This window comes from Semicossyphus pulcher, unplaced genomic scaffold (assembly GCF_022749685.1).
Source record: "Semicossyphus pulcher isolate SPU_LCO1_2020_fin unplaced genomic scaffold, fSemPul1.0.p SCAF_11, whole genome shotgun sequence".
In the NCBI taxonomy this organism is placed as follows: domain Eukaryota; kingdom Metazoa; phylum Chordata; class Actinopteri; order Labriformes; family Labridae; genus Semicossyphus; species Semicossyphus pulcher.
Genome location: NW_027211615.1, coordinates 26,268,293 through 26,293,541, shown reverse-complemented (window position 1 = coordinate 26,293,541; position 25,249 = coordinate 26,268,293). Strand labels below are relative to the sequence as shown.

Sequence of the window (25,249 nt, the reverse complement as noted above, 5' to 3'; positions counted from 1 at the left end):
AACTTCAACAGACTGCTCGTTTACGCCCGTTATGTAAACAGAAAGAACAAAGGAAACAGAGGTTTGGACTTCATGTTAATCAGTGTTAACAATGCAAAGCAAAGTGAGAGCATCACATCCCACGTTTGGTGACAGGAAGGTGAAAGACGTGCGTTTCATTGTCTTTTCCCGCCCCGTGTTTCTGCTGCTGTTCAGAATCAGGTCAGATGAGTCACCAGCAGCACAGGCCCACAGCTACAATCTCTCGCTCTCTAATCCACTCTCAGCCTGATGTGATAATGTGATCTCATTCAGCTTGCTCTCCTCTTGACGGCTGATGTCTCGCAATTTGTCTGTTTTCGTCTACTGCCTGGCCGTTTGTTTGCTTGAGGGTTTGACTGATGCAGGTCTTTTGAAGTTGTCATCATTGTGGCATTTGAAGCTGCCGGTAGCCAGTTTTCAGGATGACTAACCCCAAAAATGTAATGCCAAGAAATTAAGAAAAGCTGCTTTGCGTCAGAGGTTTAAGTCCATTATAAACAGAAAACGTACGTGTCTGTTTAAATTAAAAGAATTTTGGTTCCAGTGCAGTGAAGTCTTCAGTCTTGTCTCCTTTGATTGTTATTGTCTCACATTTTCTTCAACATAATACTTTTAGTCAGTGTCATCTGAGGGGCAAGAAAACACTGAGCGTCGCATTGATGAAGTTTTGTTTGTTGCAAATTGGTTGGACAAACACTTAAAACTAAATGATCCTGAAAACATTAACAGTTGATGTTGGAATTTAAGAACCAACTGGGACCTACATTGCAAGAACACTACTGCCAACATAGATATCGGGCACATCCCCTGAAAATGTGTCCGTCTAGAAAATCCGCAAATGGCCAAAAAACCATTGTTGAAATGGCAAACTAAATCTGTAGGGATGCACGATATTATCGGCACGTTATCGGTATCGGCCGATATTGGCTTAAAAATGAACTATCGGATATCGGCCAACACGCCGATATCCGTCGATATAATTAACTGATAAATAATGGGCTGCTGCATACTTGACTAAATGCCCGACCTCGGCGCAATGTCCCCGGCGTGAAGAAGACCTGCGCGGCGCAGTGTGATGACGTCACGTTTGTCTACCTGCAGCATGAGAGAGTTCGAAGCCAACATGTCCGTGGTGTGGAAGTTTTTCAAAGTGTCCGAAATAGACAGCAAAACTGCTGTTTGCAATGACTGCTCAGCTTCGGTGATGTGAGGAGGAGCCAAGGCAAAGTCTTTCAACACTACAAACTTGATGAACCATCTCAAGACCCGTCACCCCGACCGTTGTAACAAATGTGATAAGAGTATCACCATTATACTGTACGCTAATTCCAATACAGAAGAGAGTTGATGATCTCTGCAATTAGGTGTGCGGGAAAAAAATATCGGTATCGGTAATCGGCTAAATGAGTTGTAAAATATCGGCATATCGGAAATAAGCAAAAAATCCAATATCGTGCATCCCTAAAAATCTGTTTAAGTATGGGTTAGGGTTCCATCTGACCTCCAAACCCTTACTTTTCGGGCTTCCTACATATAGTTTGCAACTCTGCCTGCACTGGCTAAACGCTGGTCTAAGACCAGACTGTCCTCACAAAAATCAGCCTGTATAGGTCGTCTGTTAAAGCACCTTATAACCGACTATATGTATGTTTATTGTTCGGCAGCAGGCTGCACGGTGGTGTGCTGGTTAGCACTGTCGCCTCACAGCTAGAAGGTTCCTGGTTCGAATTGGTGTGTAGTTTCAACGTTCGGGTTTCCCTTTGGGTCCTCTAGCTTCCTCCCACAGTCCAAAGACATGCTCGTTAGCTTCATCAGTGACTCTAAACTGTGAAATGTTGTCTGTCTCTATGTGCCAGCCCTGTGACTGACCTTTTGCCCAATGACAGCTGGGACAGCCCAATGACCCTTAACAGGATAAGCGGTATAGATAATGGATGGATGCTAGGCAGCATCCTCTAATGGCTACAGTAATTAGAGCAAGGGAGGAAGTCAGCTGACGTAGTTTAAAGAGCGATGTAACACCAGAGAGAATTCCAAGGGGGATGAATGGATGGATCAAACAACACTTTCACCCATTGATCATAAATTTACTTGTGTCACAAACACATCCGACCACTCAAGGCGCTTTTACACAACATGCCAGCATCACCCTTTTACCCCATCATCCTTCCACTCCAAAATGTTAACACTGATGAAGAAGCATGCATCACTTTAATACATTAACGCAAGTTCATACCCGATGACTATGCCTCAGGAGCGACTAGGAGCTCAGTGTCTTACCCAAGTGTTCTTTGACGTGTAGAGAAGGAGGAGGGGTTGAACGTAAGCTTCCGATTGGAGGGCAACCGCTCCACCTCCACCGCTTAACATAACTGCAAATAAATCTTGACTTGCACAACAAATGTACTTATTTTAGCCCAAACTATGATCTTTCCAAAATCTAACTGGAACAGTGACACTCTCATAAACTGTGCGAATGTCGTGACAATCAGCCTGTCCTGACATGTAGGTATGAGGACGTGTTGCATTAGTTTTAACTCTTAGTGCGGCAAGGCTGCTTTTCAAATGCCCAAATCTCCCCTCCCACAGTATTCCAGTGTACACCGAAAACATAATGATCTCCTTCTTAGCTCATCCACAGTCTCTTCAGCTCCTCACCTCCCACCATGTAGAGAAACGTTTATATTTTGGTTTAACAAAAGCTTTGTTTGTCGTCGGCAAAACACCCAGTGACGCTCTCTGATAGTGACTCTGTTTCTGCTTTTCTATCTTTCTTGTTCAGACTGCGTGTGTGTGTACGCGTCTTAGATCGGTAGACTCCGTTTCAGCCTGCAGGTCCCCTCTTGGCAACTTAAAAACAAGTATTAAAAAACTCTTCTGAAGTAATATTAAAGAACCTTAAACGTTTCCTATTCTTTTTTTGTTTTGTTTTTTAAAATGACCAGCAACAGACGTCCCCACTTGGTCAGTGCAGAATGAAAGTCCACTCTTGGTAGGGTTGGTAAGTATGTGTGTGTGTGTAAGTGTGTGTGCGTGTGTCCAGGTGGTGGCCGGCTTGTCCAATCGACCATCTCTGTCCAGCTGTCTGCCTCCCTGCATGGGCTAACCCTGACTGACACAGACCCTGCCCACAGGCTAAACACACCACAGCAGATACATCCAGCATTGCAAACACACTCTCTCTGTCTCTCTCTCTCTCTGTATCTGCCTGTCTCTCTCTATTACACACACGCACTGAGACAGACACACAATGGTCGGTTGTGGCAACGACAGCTTGATCTCATCTGACCTCGGCCTCAGATGCCTGCTTTTAGATGTCCGTGGGTGTGGATATGTGTCCGCAGGTGTTGAATGATGAGGCATACTCCATCACCTGCTTCTCTGTCAGTCTCCTGTGGAATAGAGGATGACCGTCCCCTCAGACACGCACACACATACTGCGTCTGGATTTTGCTGCTTACTCATGCCTTGCCATACCTCGTCTGTATCCTGTCTTAATCTTTCTCTCCCTGTCCCTCTCGGTGACCCTAATGTCTCTCTCTCGTCTTCAGACTTGTCAGTTGTGTCTTCAGGGTGTGTTGTCTCAGTAGGATGACCGTGGCGGAACAATCTATTCGTCACATACAACTCTATCTTGCAGGGCTCGACTCGTAGTATACTTTATGCAAACTCAATACTTTGTCTGAAGTCTGAACTTCAATCCACACATATAACCTGCACTGCTAATAAAGAGTGAGACTCCATGCAGCATCATGAATCCACAAACACAAAACTTTAAGAGTCCTTCCCACGTCAGTGTCCCCTGACAGACGAGCAAACCTCTGGAGGCGAGCGCTGAGTATTTTGGGAATTCTTCTCGGTATAAAATGAATAAAACATTGGTTATTGACAGCTTCATTACAGAAGCAGGAGCACGTATTGGTCAAATCCTTCCCTGAATACAGATTTGGGCCTCTGTAGATGTCTTTGTTTTTCACATATTGAGATATAGTTTAAATTAAAATGACTGCTAAGAATGATTTATATAACATGTATGAAAATATACAGTCTTTAAAAACTGTACAGTGTATAACAATCAAATGATTGGTATAAACAGTACTGCTACTGGTAAAGAAAGACCTTGTTTTTAAGAACTTAATTGTCCATAGTTCCTAAAATGAAACCTGTACCGCCATGTTGCTTTAAAAACTTATCCGACCTTGTGCAAGGGGGGCGAGTCTTAGGAAGGATGAATTGGATGTGCTCATTTCAAGGTAAGAGGATATACACTGATCAGCCATAACATTATGACCACTGACAGGTTGAGTGAACATTGATTATCTTGTTACAAAGGCACCTTGAAGTTGATGTGTTGGAAGCAGGAAAAATGGGCGAGCGTAAGGATGGGGGCGACTTTGACAAGGGCCAAATTGTGATGTGTGCTAGACGACTGGGTCAGAACATCTCCAAAACTGCAGCTCTTGTGGGGTGTTCCCGTCTGCAGCGGTCAGGAGCTACCAAAAGTGGTCCAAGGAAGGAAAACCGGTGAATCTGCAACAGAGTCATGGAGCGAAGCCTGTGTGGTCCGATCCAACAGAAGAGCTACTGAAGCTCAAACTGCTGAAAACGTTAACCCTGACTCTGATAGAAAGGTGTCAGAGCATCACACAATGCACCCTTCGAAAACAACGAGTTCAAGGTGTTGACTTGGCCTCCAAATTCCCCAGATCTCAATCCAATGGAGCGTCTGTGGGATGTGCTGGACAAACAAGTCCGATCCATGGAGGCCCCACCTCGCTACTTACAGGACTTAAAGGATCTGCTGCTAAAGTCTTGGTGCCGGATACCTCAGCACACCTTCAGAGGTCTAGTGGAGTCCATGCCTCGACGGGTCAGGGCTGTTGTTGGTGGCAGAAGGGGGACTGACACTATATAAGGCAGGTGGTCATAATGTTATGGCTAATCCATTTTGCCTCCTATCATCTGAGCGCTCTGTTTCACATGTGAGTATCAGACCATTTCTGACAGTGTTGCAAAAGCTTATTGCATGAACATGCATTTATTTCCTGTATGACTATTTTGTTCACAAAATACTTCACATAAAAAGGAATAATTCCACCATAATTGACCAAATCTGACAACATGCAGCTGATTTACTTTGTTGTTAGGAAAATTATATTCATGTAGTTATTGCAGAGGATTATACAGAATACTAATAATTACAGATAACAACTTTCATCATGTTGTGTTCTTGCTATATAATTGTTACAACACATAGGCTACACAAAGCACAGAGTACACCACTAGCCCAGACGGGGGGGAAGCAAACAGCAGAATGAACTGGCTCAGCAGTCGATCTCTCCCACACTGTGTTGTCTGATTTACTGCCTTTTCCTTGTCCTTTGCCAGCATAGGGTCAGGCGCTGGAGCATGAAAATCATTTAAGGTGTGATCACTTTCTGTCGAGTCATGCTGTAGATCACAGCTACAGGCTTAGAGGTCACTCTCTGCGGCTGCAGGGTCTGCCGCTTACATGTCATCAATTAAAATATGACTCTGGATGTGCTCTAATGGAGATGTTGGCTTCAGGGATAATCACAGAAAAGACTGTCAGCCTTCTGCGCATAGCACAAACTGTGATGTATGAATGGGCCGGTCATTATGGAGAAAGTGTTAAGAATAGCACAGCACCGGGTCCCTGTGGGAAACACGGAGCTTGTTCTCTCTCTCGTCCTCTCTGTTTTGCTCACAGTCGCAGCACACTGAATTCCATTAGCAGCGGCATCAGTGTCTGTAGCACTTGTAGCCCGCAGCCTCTCCGTTTCCTGTGCGTTGGTGTGTGTGCGTCTGTGTGATCTCCTCATTTGTTGTACTTTAGACACAGTAGGAAAGAGTGAACCCTGTTTAAACAGCGAAAGACAACGTCAAGCCTGAGAGAGAAAACTGGTCCGCTTTGCACACGCGTGTGCTCGTAATCGCTCCATCACGTCGAAGAAACAGGCAAAAAATACACTTGTCAGTCTGAGGTAGCATTAACGCCGAGATGCTGTGTGTGTGTGTGCGCGCACGTCTGTTTAATGTGGTGATAAAAGAGACAAGGGCAGAGTGTCTCCGCTCACCTGCAGAGCTGTCATACAAACAAATACACCGACAAGAAAAAGCAAGTGAGACTTTGAGAAAAGCCGAGCAGTGCTGTTAACACGAGGAAGCAGAACATTCTGCTGAAGTGGTAAAAAGCTGCGAATCCACAGCCGACTGTCCACACATTATGTTGACTGAAAAACTCGCAGTAGTAACACCAAGAGGGCTCGCGTTGTGTCACAGGCTGTGCTGAGAAAGGAAGTCTGAAGTTTGGCTAATACAGATCGCTAACAAGTGCGAACAGTAAAAACAAACACATTATGTCCGGTCTGTTACATCTGCAGACTTAGTCTTTAGCACTACGGATGTTCTTGTGTGTGTGTGGGGGAGGGAAAGGTGTTCATTGTCCTACCGTATGCTGCAACACAAGTCTGCAACTTAGCTCAGCTATGTTCTCAGATCTTTGGTCTAAAAAATGTAACTGAACTAAAATGTCTTGCATATTCAGATACCCAGTTTACTGCAACCAGAAAAGATTCATGTTTAGGAAGCTGAAGCCTGAGAATTGTTATATTTTCTGTACGAAAAGACTGATTTAAAACAATTTACCAATTATCAAAATAGTTGGTGATTAATTAAATAGTTGACCAACAAATCTTTGCAGCTCTTGTTGCACTTCATCTGCATGTCTGACTGGCTACTGCTCCACGGTTAAACCATGTTTCCTCTGGGTTTGGGAGGAAGTAGCACATGCATCCAGGCTGCAACTAAAGGTTATTTTCATTAACATAAAATAGAAATGTTTGCTGTCATTTTCAAATTGCCTTTTTTGCAGGACATTAAACCAAGAAAAGATAGTTTAAGTTTCATGTAGTTTAGTTAATCAACTAACTATCATTTCAGCTCCAAACATTTGCACTTAAATAAGGCAAAGTGTTGTGAGACTTTACAGTTTACAGACTTTACAGAAGAGTCCACTCCCGACCAGGAGAAACAATAAAGCTGAAACCACATCAAATATTTTTACTGGTGTCCCGCTGACACCATTTATACCCCCCTCGTCTTTCAGCCCTCACACCTGCTTCTCTCATCTGTCCACTCGCAACACCACTGACGAACCAAAACATCTCACTGAGCACACACTGACCAAAGAACAAGGCCCATTCCACTGTGATGGCCGCTGGTAATAATTACATTTAAACTTCATTCTGAATCTGATCCATGAGCAGCCGTTTCAGCATGGAATGGGAAATCAAAAGGGACTCGTCAGCTACAGCCGCGTGACGCAGAGAGTTTGCTTTGGGATTTAACATTATTGCACATTTATGAATGTTGAATCTGAGAGCTGTGTGAAGGTGTTTGTCTTTCATTTCCCAGGATCAGTTTCTGATTACGAGCAGAACTTTCATTTCTAAAGTGCATACTTTGAATGCCATCCTCCAAATGGAGCACAATTTCAGAAAGTATTGGTAGCATCACGGAAGTTATTCATGTACTCGTGATAATTTCCTCTGAAGATGGCACAGCTTCCTACAATACAACAATTTAGATTCATGTGTGAGCAAAAAAGAAGCAGCATCAAAATCCAACAAACGCTGTGACATAACAGTCAATTATGAAACTCACTGTCATCCAGTGACTCAAAAGGAACACGTACTACCAGTTGGCTCCGGGCGTCTTTATCATCCCGGTTAGCAGCACTACAACGAGCTCAGCCTGAGTGTTTGCAGCTCTAGTAACATTTCCTCAGGATGTCATGAAAGTTTCAGTAATCCTTAATGTCCTCTGCACAACTACAAAGAGGAGTCATTTTTAAAGTCTCAAACGTGGAAGAGAAAGATTATGCGGAGTTCCTCTGACGTCGACTGAATGCAGAATTGGCTGATTGGTCTGGAGGCAGAAGTGTTTCTTGTTTTAGTGTTTTGAAGTTTTAAAGCAGCAGAATTCCCAGGATTTGGTTCGTCAGCTCCTCTGGGCAGCAGGGTGCACATATCTGCACCTAATTTAATTTGGAAAAGTAGGGTGAATCTACAGCTCTCTGGTTAGTGAAGCTAGGAGGCCCTTCTTTGTTGCAGTCCTACTTTTTGATTAGGCTGATTAGACAGGCGGAATTCAATGTTAAACTCTTTCTTTGGGGCTGCACAAGTACAGATAACTGGGCTAAATATTCACAGTTAGAAACATCTCTGGACAAGCATATTCATTTAGTGAGTGAAGTATTGCAACTATTTATGCTTCACTGTACACCTAGCCAAAGTGAGCTGCCTCTAATGCTGCAACATGCACTTAAAGGAAGAAAAAACATCAAGGGACAAGGAGCAAAAATGAATCAAAGGCACATCTAACTTACTGTAAGGCCCAAAGAGGCGAAGAGAAGCAAGGTAGGCATTTGTGGAGAATGAGCCGTATTGATTGGACATAAACCACCTCTCAGAGAACTGATTGGTTTAAAAGGAAGAATGCTGAGTCATGGGGTTGTCAAGCAGTCAGCCACTCAGGGTAAAGACAGGTCAGAGAGGGCTGTGTGTATGTCTAAAAAGATGTTTAAAGATCGTCTGCAATACCCCAATGAGTGATAAAAACCCTTTTGAAGATTTTGTCAATTTTATTTTCTCAAAGATTACAGTTCCAATCAGCGCTTCCTCGCCTTCACTATCATCTCTCTAATGGAGTCAAAGCAGGGGCAGAGATTTCCCATAGTACCAAAACATAGATTTTTCCGAGTTAATATGGAAAGTGGATATGTTTTTTTTCCCCATCAAATATATTTGTGCACAAACTGCTGACTTCTACAGACACACTGATTGACTGATGAATTACAAAAGCCATTGCAAAGCAATAAAGTGGGTATGAACCTTCATATTCCTGTTTTTGACTTCACTTGCTCACGTCTAACAATTTGAGTCATACAGAATATATTCAATTTATAAAAACATTTCATAATAAAAGTGTCCAGCTATTACCCTAACACAACTATTTATATTCATACTTTGTTGCGTCCTGTCACTGCTTGCTGTCAGAATGGCCCAAATATCCCCTCAGGGATCAGTTTCATCTTATCTTAATGGGAAGACAGACCGAGGGCTTGGTGAAGTCATTGCAGGCCCTGCTGTTGTTTGGATGTCCTTTAGCTCGAGGGAAGGACAGACAGATAAACAGTGACATGGAGAGAGGACGTGAGGGAGAAAGGAGTAAACAGGCCCGCCAATTATAGAAAGAGCCAAGACGGGCAGGGTCTTTGGATAAAGAAAACAGAAAGATAGTGCCAGTAAAAGGAGGGAAAGGAGGGAAGAAAGAAGAGGTAAATAGTGCTCATCAACACATTTGGCTTCTATATCATCATAATAATAGTTTTTATGGATATAATTACTCATATTTAAGCTGCTCACACAGGCTTCTTTAAATTAGTGTTAAAAAGTATCACCATATGCAGACGATTCCTTTCTATACATGTCACATCCAATTTTCAGACTTCTCAGTTACAGCAAAGTCTCACTCTTGACCGACGAGAAAAGAAGGAATCGCATGTTTCTTTACAGTAACTATAGGATGGCAAACATCTCTAACATGTCTATTACATTACATTACATTACTGAATGCAGAGCAAACAAGGGCAAAGGGAAACGGCTGTGTCTTGTTGTGTATGGGGGTACCTGCTAACTAAAGAGTGGAGAAAGGTTCGAGTTTTCATCTGCAAAGAGGAAACCTACTCAAAGACAGCTAAGCATTCTGCATCCAAAACAAGGAGTTAGCAAGACAAGCGGCTGAGCACTGCAGCAGGTGAGCCTCTGTTTCTAACGGTAGCACTTGTTGAAACAGACACTATAATTTTATAATCAGTGTCAAGGATGAACAAGTATTACAGCGGTTCAGTAAGTTTATTGATCCAACAGATCATGTTTAAGTTAGTCCAAACAGAAGTGAGTGGTGCTTTTGGTAAGTGCAGCAGAAACACAATATAGGAAGGACAATCATGTTAAACTATGGGGCCTTTCTGTGGTGCATAGTAGGGGCCGTATACATCTCCAGATTATAAACTCTAATCGGGTAGGTATAGAACCCTGCTGGTATCTGGTCTCTTTCTGTATATTATTAGAGTCCAAATGAGTCACATGGTTTGACAAAATCATTTACTGAACAAAATGTTTTTTGTGGAAGGACAAAAAGAAGAAAACAGTTAAGTGCAGGAATAATTTGTTCCTGCCCTTTCCAACTGCTGCTTGTTAATTAGAGGAGCTTCTTTCTGCACCTCCTGCCCTGTTTGGGTGTCCTCAGGTGAATCTTATTTTCAACCAGGTCTCATTATCCTGGGGTTGACTTCAGGCCAGGTCTGACTGCCCCACAGTCACTTCCAGATGTGGTCACCTTTTTGGAAATTAATCTATGTAGGTTTGGATATGTTTTCTGCAATTCAAAAGCAAGAAGATATTTTGTACACAGTTGGTTTGCCTTGACCAATTAAGCTGTAACTTCTGTGATTTGATGTGTTAATTAAATTAATGTTTGTTTGATTTGGAAACCATTTATTAGCAATGCGATGCACATGTTTTGCCAGTCCTTAAAATTAACCATTCCTTGTCACTTACTTTGATAGGTTCATGACAAGCTGGTGTTTGTTAAACTAAAGGAATAGGAACACTATAGGAATCTTCCCTTGCACAGCGCTGGCGTCAACTAACTGGAAAGGACGAGAAAAATTTTGGGGCAGTGAGGACGGGAGCATGCCAGAGGAGAGTTTAAACACTGTCAAATCCATGTTGGCATTACAGAGCTTGTGCAATACCTTATAATGTCGAGGCCATTGGCAGCAAAGGCTTCACTGTATGTCAAACAGTGCACAAGTTTTACAACCTAAATATTACATAGGCTATGGAATGTCTCATCTTATAATGAAATCTTTTGAACAAACATTTGTGCAGAGCTTAAAGTAGTGAAAGACTTAAGTAAACCCTGCTGAGTACAATTTAATGAGTGTTTCACCTTACTCAGCAGAAGCATAATGTGGAAGCTACTGCCTGAAGCTATAGCTGTTCCTCGTTGTAGAGTTTTAAAAGCCCCTCTGAATGGTAAGAAGAGGGTTAACTGCCAGCGTTGGGTGGGCTTTTAATGCCTCTCCCATCAGGAGAGAGAAACAGAACCTGGTGAGTAAAGACAGGTCCCTGGTGGCCATCTAGGCTCAGGCTGCTGCCAAGAAAAGAAGAGAAAGTCGAAGCTGACTTTAGCCTCGAAAATCCTGACGCTTACTGGCTTCTGACAATGTCTGCCAAAAAGCTCCCTTTTCTAGTTAAATGCGTGGGCTGGTGTCAGCGGGGAGGTCTGCACTTCAGAGTGGCAATCTGGCAAAATGGGTTTTTGAAGGCTGATTCAGATAGTTACCCATTTCGGTAGTGATCATTAAAACAACATAATTCAATTTCAGACTATTTTTTGCAAAAGAAATTCAATTAATTAAGACCGTTCTCTCTTTATTATTTCATCAGTTGACACTATAATGAGTTAATGCAGATCTGTGCAGGTTCGTTGGCGGAAATAAGCAGCAGCAGAGAGAGGAACACTAGATTGGTTTGGAAGAAGAGAAACTTGGGCCAAGTTTGTCACTAATGGCAGATTGTTTATAGAATTTTCAGCCAATTAAATGCACCCGCATGCCAATTTATGCAGCTTCTTTTGTTTTTCCACATTAAAGGCTGTTATGTATACAGGTCTTTGCCTTTGATTCTCTTTTACTGTGCTGATTTTATTCATTTCAAAACTCAGGGGTGTCTTACATCATGTGATGTTTGACAGGTTGCTTGAAGTGAAGAAGTGCATATTACAGCTGAGAAGTAGCTATTTTGAAATCTGTAAGACTTGGTTAGGGAATGCACTAGCCGATATTATTACTCAGCAGTGTTAAATACTTGATTCTTATTGGTTAATTACGGCATTCCGAGGTCTGCTATTTCTCAATAACAGACCGTTGCTAGGGATGTGGCTCTCATCACGCAATCTGGAGGACTAACTGTAATCATATCAATCCGCCAAGTCCGTTAAATTTGACGTTGGTCTGTTAACAGAGGGAAAAAAAGAAAAGAGTCAAAACAGCGGAGAGAAAACAATAAAGGTTAAACGATGCAAAAACTGAACGCTACGACAGAGAGAGCTACAAAACTGCAGACAGCACATGAAGTAGACATTAAACAGAACACAGTACGGGATACGGCAGTGTTTAAAGACACTGAATGGAAAAGAAAATCAGGTGCTGCGCTGATTCCTGCAGTCTTGTTCACAGTGTCTTACTTCACCATCAGCGGAAATGTTTCCATTTAATGTAAAAACAGCTAGCTTGGCTCATTTTAATGTGAGTAATAACAGCTAGGTTAGCTCATTTTAATGGGAGTAATAACAGCCAGCTTAGCTCATTTTAATGTGAGTAATAAGAGCTAGCTTAGCTAATTTTAATGTGAGTAAATACAGCTAGCTTAGCTCATTTTAATGTGAGCATTGTAAGAAGGCTACAGAGTTACTGATTGCTATGGACGCAGCTCTCACTGTGAGTGTAACAGGCTATTTTTAAATGGAAAATGCAAATAAAATAATTTCCAAATCAATACTTGGTCTATAAAATAAAATGTATCCATGGCTATAAAATGTGAGACAGTAGTTATAGGTTTTAGATTTCTTTAATTAGGAATCAGGTGTAACAGAGATTTAAATGATAGCAAATCAGTTGGCACTGCGAAACACACTGTCTAACATATTTAATTGAATGCCTGGATTTGTCCAGTGTTTCTGTTCCAACTCTAATGACGTAGATATGTTGTACATCTACAAACAAAAGCCTGCACAGCTGCTGTTACCCACAAGCTGCTCCCTTTCAATATGGCCACCAGAAGGACGGTTACATCACCTGAAAGCCCTCACAGGGAAACAGCCCTGGTCAGAGCGGAGGATTGTTGCAGGGCCATTTGTGACAAAGCAATGAAGTGTTACAGACTGCTTTGCTTTTACCTGCTCATAGAGGTAGATGAAATATCCTGTTCTTTGTGCTGGTCATGCCTTTGCTTTAAGTTAAACAAGCGAAAGCCTCAATGAGCAAAGACAAATTCGTCCTTCTCTGCCAGACTAGAAAGAGAGAGAAAGAGACGGGAGCAGACAGGTGTAAAAGAGCTGAAGGTTCATTTCGAGGAAAAAATGATGAAAGACCAGCTTCTTCTCTCTTTCTGTGTCAGATCTTATATGGACCTGCTTTTTCCCTCCTCTGCCTAATGACCAGACGGCTTTTAACAGGGCTGGATTTTCAGATATCGGTACCTATTACTTATTAAATGTAGTTCATAAAATAAGCGAAGAAAGACAGCTTCTAGAAAATCATTTTACAACAATATATGAAGGTTTCTGACACACAAACCAACAATACATTTGACAGCAAGGCTGCCCTAAAATTGTCCACACACGGAGAGATGAGTCTTCGTCAACTACATCTTAATTGGTCACAGAAAAAAGAAAACCCTCCCTCCAGTATCGTTAGCTACGTGTCTGTTTTTTCTGCGTCTGTTCAACCTATCCGCAGTGTGACCGGTCGAGCCTTCCCCTTTAAGAAAGGTGGACCTGTCGGTAACATATGACAATAACAATTGATAGGGATGCACTGATTGAGAAAATGATGGCCGATACCGATACCAATGTTTAAAACAACAATTATGTTAACGTGAATTTTGATCCGGCGGTCATCAAACATAAATACTTTTTTTAAATTTACAATTCAATTTACTGCACAGTTAAATAATAAAAACATCGGCTACTTCATGCTACCTTATTTGCCGATGGGCCGAAGTCTGTCAACAAGGCCGATATCGGCCGATACCGATGTTCAGCCGATGCATCCCTAGAATTGAATGTGGTCTGGTTTGCGTTTGTCTTGAGAATAATAAGTCAAATTAAAATATAACAATGTACCACAGACACAGTGAAGCATAAGCTTTAAATGCGTTAAGTTGTATTCAATGCACTGAATCCTCCTAAAGAAACTGTAACAGTAAGCCAAACATAAGAGGAGGTCTGATTTACTCGGGTAAAGTTGATGGGGACAGGAGACGAACAATCTCCTTCTGTGATGATGAAGTCTTTTTGTTGGTTGTTCAGACACATTTTGCCGTTTGCACTGTCATGAACAGGCGGCTCATTTGCTCGTAAATGTTATGTTTGAATAGTATTAGAGTTTTGTAACTCTCTGTGATGTAGCACGGTGTTACTTGTTAGTGCCTGTACCATATGGGATTTTAAAAACCAATACAGTTACCAATTTTAGGGCGGGGGAATTTACCTTATGAAGCTCAGCAGGAAGACTGCATCATATCATCCATTCATTCATTTATTCATTCTTCATATCACTCTCTATCTCTCTCTCACGCCCTCTTTATCTCTTCCCCCTTCTCTGATCAGCTGAGCATTTTACCAACCAGATTTTGCCGCGACATTAATCAGCCAATCATCCTGCTGCAGTGAAGCTTGAAGTCTCTCATCTCTGCTGCCGTCAGTTAGTTATTTCAGTGTGGATCGTTGCGACCCTCCTCCACCCCATTCACCTCCCATCCACTCTTCAGCGTCTGGGTTCAGCTCTTCACAAGTGTAACCCTCATTACATCTTTCATCCATCCTTCCTTCACCAGCACCACCAGTGTCTAGACTCTTCTCCTGCTCTCGGCCTCGCTACCCCTTTTGAATACATGAAGACGTCACGATGGGGTCCGATCAATAGTTTGTTCATAATAAAGTCTCTCCTGATTGGATTGCTGATATCATGCCCAACTGTTGTGTTTAACCAGGACTAACGACAGGAAAATCTTTCATCAAGGCCAGCCCTATTCAACAGCGACTGATTTGATCGAAAGCCAATCCTAAAAGCTTTAGTGTACTTCCTTTTAGTATTTATTGTGATACAAAACATGTAACTCTATCCTAAACATTCAAACTTTAACAGTAGTCTTTCAGTGAATCCGTAAGGCAGGTTTCATTGAAGCTTTTCCAGTCTGTTGAGTCCAATCCCACCACACTACGTGGACACCAGCTCTCAGTCATCTCATAACAGTAATAATAAGAACACACTGGCTGTGTTTACAGACAAACCTCCGTCACATTGGAGGTGGGAGACACTCGCCGGCTCCCGAGAATTTCCACACAGACAGAACAGAATATTTGTCTGATAAATCAGCCGTACATAACAGCCAACATTGCTCGGGCGCCGCTCTACATCTACGCCTGTTGCTGCGACACGATTGGCTGCCGCGTCAGCCAACTGAAACAGGCCAGGGGAAGCGTAGTAGAAATGTGGCTTCAGGCTGTCCGAGAGGCAGAGGAGACCATCCAAGGTCAAACATTAAGAGTGACTCATCAAATCATCCTCCAAACACACCTCGCTAAATCTACGAGTCGCTGTGTTTCTGTGTGTGTGTCTGAGCAAGTGTGTGTGTAAGTGAACAGGCACGTCAGTAGTGTTTTATTTGTAGTGGATGGTGCTTGAGGCCAATATGCCCCACTCTCTCTTCCCCTATCTTCCCTCCCTGTCTGTGTGTGTGTGTGTGTGTGTGTGTGTAAGTGTGTGGGCATATCTTAATGAAATCTGACAGAGAATTGTGACAATCAGTGAAGAAGCATCCTGCAGAGGTTAATAAGCTGTACTCCCCACAGCAGCACAGGCCGGCATGCACACACACACACACACACACACACACTTACAACACACACACCATCCTCCCTTGTGATTTCATTCTCCTAAAATTATATTGAGAGATTACGAAGCTGAAATTCATGGCTGCGGTGTTTCCAGTTTGTCACCTCCAGAGAAGACTCTCAGGACTAAAGCTATGACATCACACCTCCTTTCACTTCCTGTTTGTGTGATAAAGAAATAACAGCTTATAATGAAATGTCACTCAGCTTGTTTTGTTGCCTCTGTGGCCCTGCATCTTTACACACGGTAACTCGCCAAGCAATGTGTGGAGGAGCATTACAGCCTTGGTTTACCTCCTTTGACCCCTTTTTTGGCATGCACCTTTACTTTCTCTCAGCTATAGGGTCTGATATGTTTACAAAACTAGGCACTGTCTTTAAACAGGAAGTAGTTTTTGTTATTTGTTATTGTTATTACAATGCCTGAACATAGCTGTGCAAACCATGTAACATATCTCAAAGCTGTGGGATTTCATTGTGTTCGTCTCCTGCTGCTGCAGTGAGCAATCTTTTCTGCTCTTTACTTCTGTGGCTTTTCCTTAAAATATGTCACATTAAAATATAATTCAATGTAGACATATCAGTAGCACATGCAAGACCTATTTTTCTTGTAAACAGTTGGTTTCCTCGCAAAGTTTCAAGTCAAACTTTGACTTTTCATGATCAATAATCAAGTCTCAATGCCCTGAAACCAATATCCATCCATCCATCCATAGATTATCTTTACTGCTTATCCTGTTCAGGGTCACGGGGGGGCTGGAGCCTATCCCAGCCGTCATTGGGCAAAAGGCGGGGTTACACCCTGGACTGATTGCCTGTCAATCACAGGGCTGACACATAGATAGACAACCTTCACGCTCACATTCACACCTAACGAGCATGTCTATGGACTGTGTGAGGAAGCCGGAGTACCCGGAGGGAACCCACGCACGCATGGGGGAGAACATGCAGACTCCACACAGAAAGGCCTCGTTAGGGTTAGGGATTGTCACAGTTGTTGAATGGGTATATGATACAGCTTCACACACACGGCCCCTGAATTCACTTGAATCTAAATCAGAATTTGTGACGTCAGTAAATATTATATCGCTGTCAAATATTATCGTATGTTATCACAGCAAATACACTTTTGGACATTAAGGATCAGCGTTAGCATGACTTCGCAGAGCCGGCTGCCATATTCCGTTTACACTGATTTGTATATTGATTTATGTTGATTTGGTCTAAGTTAAGCAGAATTAATTATAAGGTGTAGAAAACCCAAAACATAATGTCCCCAGATGAGGATTCAGGGTCTCAGGAGGCTGAAAGATAAGCACAGTCAACAGAATCAGTTCCTTTCTCTAAACAAGGAAGGAAACATTCAATAACTCATTTACAGTATTTGCTTCTCATCTCTGGAGTAGTCTTCACATTTCAAGTGAATTTAGGAGGATATTGTCAAGGTTATGGTAACCCAGGCTCTTTTTTCTTGCCCAACAAGAAATCTTGTAACACCAGATGGAGAGGAGATTGCAGCAGTAACACCAGGAGTAATAATAGTAACAGCAGCAGTGGGAAAAAATTGTCGTAGTAGGAGTATTTTCAACTCTGCCAAAAATACACTTGTGCACACAACTAAGAGATATATGTTTGGATATAGTTTTGTCAGGAACATGCAGTGTTTTAATTCACACATCTCATATTGTCAATAAGAAGACAGAAAGCTGCAGCGTTAGTGTTGAATGAGCAGTATCGCCCTTTAAAATCCCTGCTGTATCAGCCCTGCTCTATTCCCAAGTCTGGAGTCATGTCGGTCTGACCATCTGCTCTCTAACTGGGCCCGGGCTACACAGATCACTGCACTACCACCCCTGGATTATGCCATACACACACAGGCACACACATACACACGCTCCCCCACACACACACACACACATGCGTGCAATTTGGCTTTAATGCTTGTGCCAAGGGATGACAGTGTATTTGTGTGTTCTCAGCAGTATTTTCAGCCAGAATAATGAACAGGGCTGGTTGAGTCACCTCATATTTTTCTGGTGATGAAAAACATTTCTCCTTTTTCACATTAGAATCCGTTCTTTCCTACTGTATTGAGGATATTTATAGAAAAAGATATGAAGTGTTTTGCATTACATTGGAAAGCAGTTTGTGTGAGTTCCCATCTGTTTTGTTTCTTTGGCCAGAACGGAGCGCGGGCAGAGAGGAGGAACACTTGAATGAGACTGGAAAAGATGCATGAAGGAAAACATGAATAAAAAGAGCAGCGCTGATCAAGGATGGTTAATACCAGAATATTCATCCACGATCAGGGGAAGGATAACACCCACTTTACTCATTGTCTCAGTTCGGATCTGCTTGGATCTGTTGCATGTTGCAGAGCTGCAACTCAATATTTTGTCAACAGTTTAATAAATCGACAAGTGTTTTGAAGATCTATAAATGTAGTCATTTTCTGTTTCCAGCTTCTTAACGTGAATATTTTAATCACCATGTTCCGACATTTTATAGGCCAAACAACTAATGACTGGATTCCACTAGTTTCATGTGTGCATGTCCTGTATCTGTAAAAGTACTTATTGGTGTAACTGGTGTAACAGATCTGACAGAGCTGAGAGTTAGCAAAGCTTCAGAGATGTTACAGAGCAGGTAGGACGACATCAGGAGAGTTTGTGGTCGAAGCGTATGAGAGTAAGAGTCAACATTTCTTTGCTGAAGCGTTTATGTGCATGATGATGCTGTGGAGCTGCAGCACTGCAGAATATGACTTGCAAACACTGTACACACACACACACACACACACACACACACACACACACACTCTGTGTACTACAGTATTTTACTATCTCTGTCTCTTTCAATCCCTTCGTCCAGAAATACACGGACAGCTCAGAGGTCTATTTCTGATTCACTTCGACACTAAAGTCAGTCAGGCATTGCTGATGACACACAGGCACACACAAACACACACACCCTAGGCAAGGCAAGGCAATGTATTTGTTATAAGGCATTCTCCTGACGATGCAAAATGACATGCTGCCCTCTCTGTTTCCCAGCGCTGTGACAACAACCAGAACCTTCAGTCCGCGTTCGCTGCCGACCGGCTACAAAAATCAGGCTTATCCCTTTAAAAAATCCTCGGCCCAATTCTTACACACCACTGCCCTGAATTATAATTTATATAAAACTTGTTGCCATAGCAGCAAAACCCCTGAATTCCCTTCTTTTTGACAGAGGCGCTACAATAAAGGCAAAAACCATCAGAGAGTACAACTTATGAAATACAGCTTTCAAAAAAAAAAAAAAAAATGATGACAGTAAAATCCGCGCAGAGCCTGAACTACACAAAGGGCCGGAAAGCAGCTTTGTGGGATTAAAAATTACTGCATGAAGCTTTAAATGACAGCGGCAGCAAACAAGACTTGCATCATGAATCATGAAATTCAATGTCACGAGAGAACAGCAATCAATGACTGATTTACTGACTATGCATGAAGCGTATAGAGCCCAAGTGTTACAGCTGAACATGTTTTTATTGGTGCATTACTTAAAGCACATCGTAAGAAATCAAAAAATATAGAGAGGAGTCCAAAATATACAGAGGAATGATCGAGAAATTCAGAATATACGAGAGTCTAATCACGATCAATCACGGTGTGCAAGCAGGCAAAGCATGAACACAAAAAGACACTCAGGTTTAAAGTAGGCCAGTCAAAGTCTGAGCTTAAAAAATTCAGATTGCCTCAATCACTCTTGAGTCATCCTCAGACACAGCGAGCTGGAGGAAGCCGGAAATCACCCCGCCTGTAATGTGTCAGAGGGCTGCTCGGAGAGGTTTAAAGGTTGATAGTTATTCCTGAACGCGGCTCCGACTCCGCGGAGATCAGCGGTCAGCGTGAGGAGCAGATGGCCTGCACGCCCTCGGCCCTATTCCCCCGCTTTTTTGTGGCCGAACACAACGAGGCACGAGAGATGCGAGGCTCAGATGTGACGCCTGTGGGAGCGAGTGGGAATCATGTGACGTGACATATGAAAATACCATTCACTGTCATTGTTTGTAAATACTGTAAGGAAATGTGCTCACCTCAGCTTTTATTTGGTGATATTATGATGTCATCAATAAGGGAAAAACCTGTATAGTAACATTAAACGCCACTTAAGCTAGCCTTGAACTGAGTTATGACTTGCACTGCATGACGATGCATTCAATGTTCATTTTAAATTGTACAATGTAATGCAAGTAATCCTCTGCAGAGGTTTACAAAAGCATTAGTGTCCACATTATTAGACACTAATGATACTATATGCCTGCTCCATCCCTCAGAGGAAGGAAGGGAAATGTGAAGGAAATGAAGGATGTATTCATGATGCAGATTCAGCAAAGCTTGTGACACAGCTCATTTTAATCCTTTATGCATCATTTTTCTAGCAAGCATGTTTTTTTGTTTTACAGATGTTGTTGTGCGGCGTGGTTTTGTGCCCTCAATGAATACATACATCTCTGGGTTAAAACTAAGACTCTATGCAGCCACAGTGACATCATGCACTATTGGTGAAATACTGTTCTGAAGCCTTGAATTTGGCTTTTTTTTTGCAGTTGATATCTTTGTTTTTTTGGGCTAAATCTAACTATATTTCTACAGCAGGCTGGATGCTAATTGCTACGCCACTGTCCTGATTGAGAGGCTGCCACAGACTTGTCGTTAACTTTACTCAAAATGGGATCATAATTTAGAAAATGAACATCATACTGCACTAAGAAGACTTGAAACTGGCGATTGAGACTATAAACTCATTAGGAAAATACTTACTGCAGTGAGGAGGAGGGTCATTTTCTCACAGACTTATCTCAGATAAAATCTGCGTTGGCTTCACTGTTTTAGATCCGGAGGCTACTTCCTCTTCTTATATACACCCAGTAAACAATGCAGTCTGGGTTTGTACATCAAGGGGATTCTGCAAAATAATTCTCAATTGGTCACCATGGGACATTTAAGATTTTTAAGCGTCTTGGAGACAAAGCCTCTCTTTCTGAATCTCAATGTTATATTTGTTTCTTTTTGCACGTGAAGTTTTATTATGTGTAGTCTGAACCTCAGAAAGAATGAAACAGTTCACCGCTTCTGCCTCTGCTGGGTGACGGATGCAGCTTGTGATTTTTCCAGGGAATCTCAACTCAACACCCAGCTCGTAGCACCAAACCCATTGGACCTCAGGCCACTATTGTGTTAACAAATTCGTCAGACGTTAATTTGACTGAAAATCTTGGTGATTATAACTTTAAGTAGGTTATTCCTTTTTGCCGAGCTTCCACTCTGAAACTAGAAAATATAAAAATGTCAGCAATTGCTTGTAAAAACTGTTTATTTGTTCTTACTGCCTAACCAAAAATGAGGAGGTTTAAAATCTGAACATGGAAAATAAAGTATAACGTGTGTAATGTCCTTGGTCTGTACACTGGATGTTATGATCTTGAGAGTAAGCTAACAAGGTGAAAAAGACTTTTATTTCCATCTCAATGTGACTCTGAGGAGCCGCTACTGCTCAAGGGCCTGGCACACACCGAGCCCAAGGCTGCTGAATTATGGTTTCCTCCCCAGCCTCCACTTCCTCATCACAAAGAGAAATACTGAGAGCACAAATCTTGTGTTAGTGTCAGTGGTGAATCCTTGGTGGATATAACTGATTCGAGGTGTCAAACACTTCAGTAGCGAAGAGGCGACATCTCCAAAAAGGCCACCTGGAAACACATGTGAGGCTCCGGCAGACCTACAGCTTGATGATAATGACACACTGGAGCCGTAAACATACTTTAAACCCGAGTGAATGTTGTGGAGAGGCTGCTTCTTTGTGTTAGAAGTTTGAACCCTGTCATTTAGCCAAGTGAGAGATGAAAGCACTGCACCTTAGGGCTAAACGCATTGGAAATGCCCTTGAAAGCCCACAGGTGTGGAAGCACAACATCCCAGCCAGCTGGGCCTAAGCAAAAACAAGAACTAATTCCTGATAATGACCTCGTAAATCTCACATATGGTGCATTTACAGGTCACATATTCCGCTGCAAGTAAAGCTTACCTACTGTTGAATAAATATTTAGGTGTAATGTACATCAAAAGCCACAAAAAATCCAATTCAACACACATACACTCTGGCAAAACAACAGGGGAATAGCAAGGAATGGTATAAACACTCTAAAAAAGCAAATAAGGAAGGAGAGAAGGGAATTGAACAGTAACAGGATGTTCAAGTGGGCAACCCTGTGTCTTATTTTCAATCTGTGTCTCATTTTCAAGTGCTGCTTGTCGTCATTTGGGATCAAAGTTAGGAAGGAGTGCTTTATTAAGCCGCAAAATTATTTCTAAGGCCTCCAGAACAACATTAATACAGGCAAGTAAAACAAAATGCCAGCACAGTGTGCTCTACAATACTTGATTTATGACTGATCTGATTATTGTCGTCGCTAATGACCCGCTATTGATGGATGCAGCATCCGAACAGAGCGGGTTTAGCCTTCAGGCAGCTCGTACACCTCCCAAGCGTGCCGTTCTGTTAAGTATGAGCAGGAACGTTCACCAAACTCCGTTGAAGGATGTCACAGTTTTAGGCTGCTTTGCTGTTTAACTTCAATGCATGGTGTTATCGCGTGTCTGCGAGATATTTTAGGATGTAGAGAGCACCTGCATTCAATTCGGCATTCAATTCAAATACTAAGTAGCATGTTTTTCAATTAAAATCTAACTGTCATCATTTGCTCACCTCAAAATCCCAGTTTTCCTCCACCCAAACACAGCAGTAGTGAGCGGTGGGATCCAGTTGTTAAAGTTGACTATTTTCATCATGAATATTCGTGCATTTTGTGTTATATGAACGCCGAAAGTACTATAAGACTCTTGAACTTCGAGGATAAATCAATATTTTGTCATCAAATCAAGGACATTTCACGAATAAGCGCTGAATGACTAAATGAGGAAAAAATCCTAACAGAGTTTGGTGCGCGCTTCTCACACCAGAACGGGAGGTACAGGGTCTAACCCTAGGGGTTGATACACCGCTCAGGGAGAGTAAAGAACAGGCCTCCTTACCTTTGTTAGCTGTGCTATTTTCTTGCTCATCTTCAGGTGCAGGTCTTGGGTATATTCCATGGCGATGCCGGACTGAAAAGACATGCTGGTTCCCGAGGATGTAGTAAATTTCCCCTGACCGGCAGGGCAGTAATACTGCTGCCAACCCGACCCAGTCGCCATCTTCACTATGATGCTTCAGATGCTTTATAGATATAAACGGCTGTAATGATAAACTGCTGCTGAGACGGGCAGCGCGCGGCGGAGAGGACCGGGACAGTGTCGGATTTATACCGAGTCACAACAAAAAAACAATCAAAAATATGAAGCCTTTTTAGACCACAAACTGTTAAAAATTGGTTTCATCTTGCTCGGGTTCGGTAATAGCACACCTAAAGGGGGAATAGTTGTAATTTTAAGCCCCTGAAACGTTCGCTACTACCATCTTGTCCGTTCAGAAATGTGGCCGTTGTCAGTGATCCGAGGTGCGGGTCCTGTCTGCTGTCACCTGGCGCGGATGTGGAGCTGTTTACGGGCAGCTGACGCTCTGGCTCCCCGGTCGGTCACCTTGATGCCGAAATTTTTCAACGGCAGCCGTTAAGAGTGATTCGTCCTCGGTGCATTCTGGCTACATTGACGGAGAGTGTGTAGAGATTGAAGGTATGTGTGTGTGTGACAGGCTCAGCGGTTGGTTGCTGCTCCTCTGTTGCCATGGATCACCTCAACAGTTTATGCTGCATTCAAGTAGGATGGGAGCAGCGCTGCGTTCACGTGTTGTGGGAAAAGTCGAGATTAGGACGGTTAGAAGCACACGAAAGAGCCGGGGACGTGGTGAACATGACGTAACAGCGAGATGTGACGTTCAAGGGGTGGACATCGTCGTTTGTCAGTACTGTTGTTTTACATCTTGAGAAATTAAGGCCGTAGTTGTTGAATATGACAACCTGCCTTAAAGTCTCTTCAAAATAAAAGACTTCATGAGAAGAGAATATTGCAAATACACAAACGTATTATTCACTGTGGGTTCAAATTAATCAGGGGAGCTAAATTAGCTCAATTATCTGAACCTACTCCCAGTAATTGGCATCTATTAGCCAGTTCTCAATCACATCAACCATCCATCATAGGTCATTTGCCTATGACATAATTCAAAAGTATGTAAAATATGCGAAGAGAATAGGTTCAAATCAAATTGTATAATTCAAGAAAGTAATTGAGAGCATTTCATTAATTTAACTTAACAGGGGTAGCTGCGTTTACCATTATCTCCCATTTCGGGAGCTTTTAAGACCGAGCAATACACACAGACAGCTCACAGTGATAAACTGGAGTGCAAAGACTGGATGGTACACTTTTTCAAACAATGGCAGCTTAAGGTGATGTTTGGTTCCTAACTTAAGCTGAGATTATGTTTCTTCGAATATGACAGGGAAACTATTCGGCTAATATCAATTCAGTAGACTTGCTAGGTCTCAAGTTTATGTGCATTGTTGTTCATCGTCATGATAAAGAAATCAATAAGCTACTGGTTATGGCCTTGACAATTGGATCAATGGATGCTTGTTACATAAATGTATGTCCTGTAGGTTGTTCATCTGTAATGAACCACATTTACAGATGAGTAATCTTAGCTTCACAACAAGTAGTCTAGATACAATTTTACTGTATGAAATGTATCTAAATGTCCCGCATTTTAAAACATTATTGCTCAACTAAACCCTTTTTTTTTATTAAAAATGATAAATGTTAACAATGTCAATAAAACATGAAGATTCAGAGTCCTAGATGTCAAAAATTAGCAAATTAATCAAAATGATAGCTACAACTTCTGCAACAACAAAAACAGGCATGTACCATGTTGTGTGCGTGCCATTTTATTTAGGTAGTCTGATGCACTATATACCTTTCTTTTTAAACACAAATACCAAATAATGGAGGTCAGAAAATGAAATATGTGCCTTGGCTAGAAACATCCTTGTTGACCTGAAATATGACGTCTTAAAATTTGCATTACTTTACAAAATACTGCATTAACCAATAAGGTCTCACATTTGAATCTGTGTAAATCGAGTGTTTTGTAATCAGCAGTCATGTCGTTTAATGTCATCCGGGAAAAAGATGATATATAAGCGTCCATCCTGATGCCGTTCTTCTCAACATGCACGGCATTGCATGTTGTCATAAAGATTAAAACCCGGCCCACCATCTGGTCTGTAAACAAATGTTAACTCTGGTAATTCCTGTTTAGCCCCGAAGAGAAAATAAAACATGACCAGCGAATGTTATACAACTGAAAAAAGACTTGATTTTGCTCAAAAGTTAGAGTAAAAAAAAGTACTTCTTAAAAAAAGAAAAGACATAGGTTCTTGCAATCACGTAGAATAAATCTTTTGCAGATT

The 25,249-nt window shown here is 42.1% G+C and overlaps 1 protein-coding gene across 3 annotated transcripts in view; it reads right to left on the bottom strand.

Moving 5' to 3' along the window:
- fam184ab (family with sequence similarity 184 member Ab) overlaps nucleotides 1-23,565 on the bottom strand; it is a 183,257-nt gene extending 159,692 nt beyond the window's left edge. For all 3 annotated transcript variants that reach the window (XM_069657630.1, XM_069657631.1, XM_069657632.1), the window contains exon 1: nucleotides 22,872-23,565. In XM_069657630.1, coding sequence (XP_069513731.1) covers nucleotides 22,872-23,033 — 162 coding nt within the window. In that variant the 5' untranslated portion in view covers nucleotides 23,034-23,565. The remainder of the gene's footprint in view (nucleotides 1-22,871) is intronic.
- Nucleotides 23,566-25,249: the final 1,684 nt, after the last annotated feature.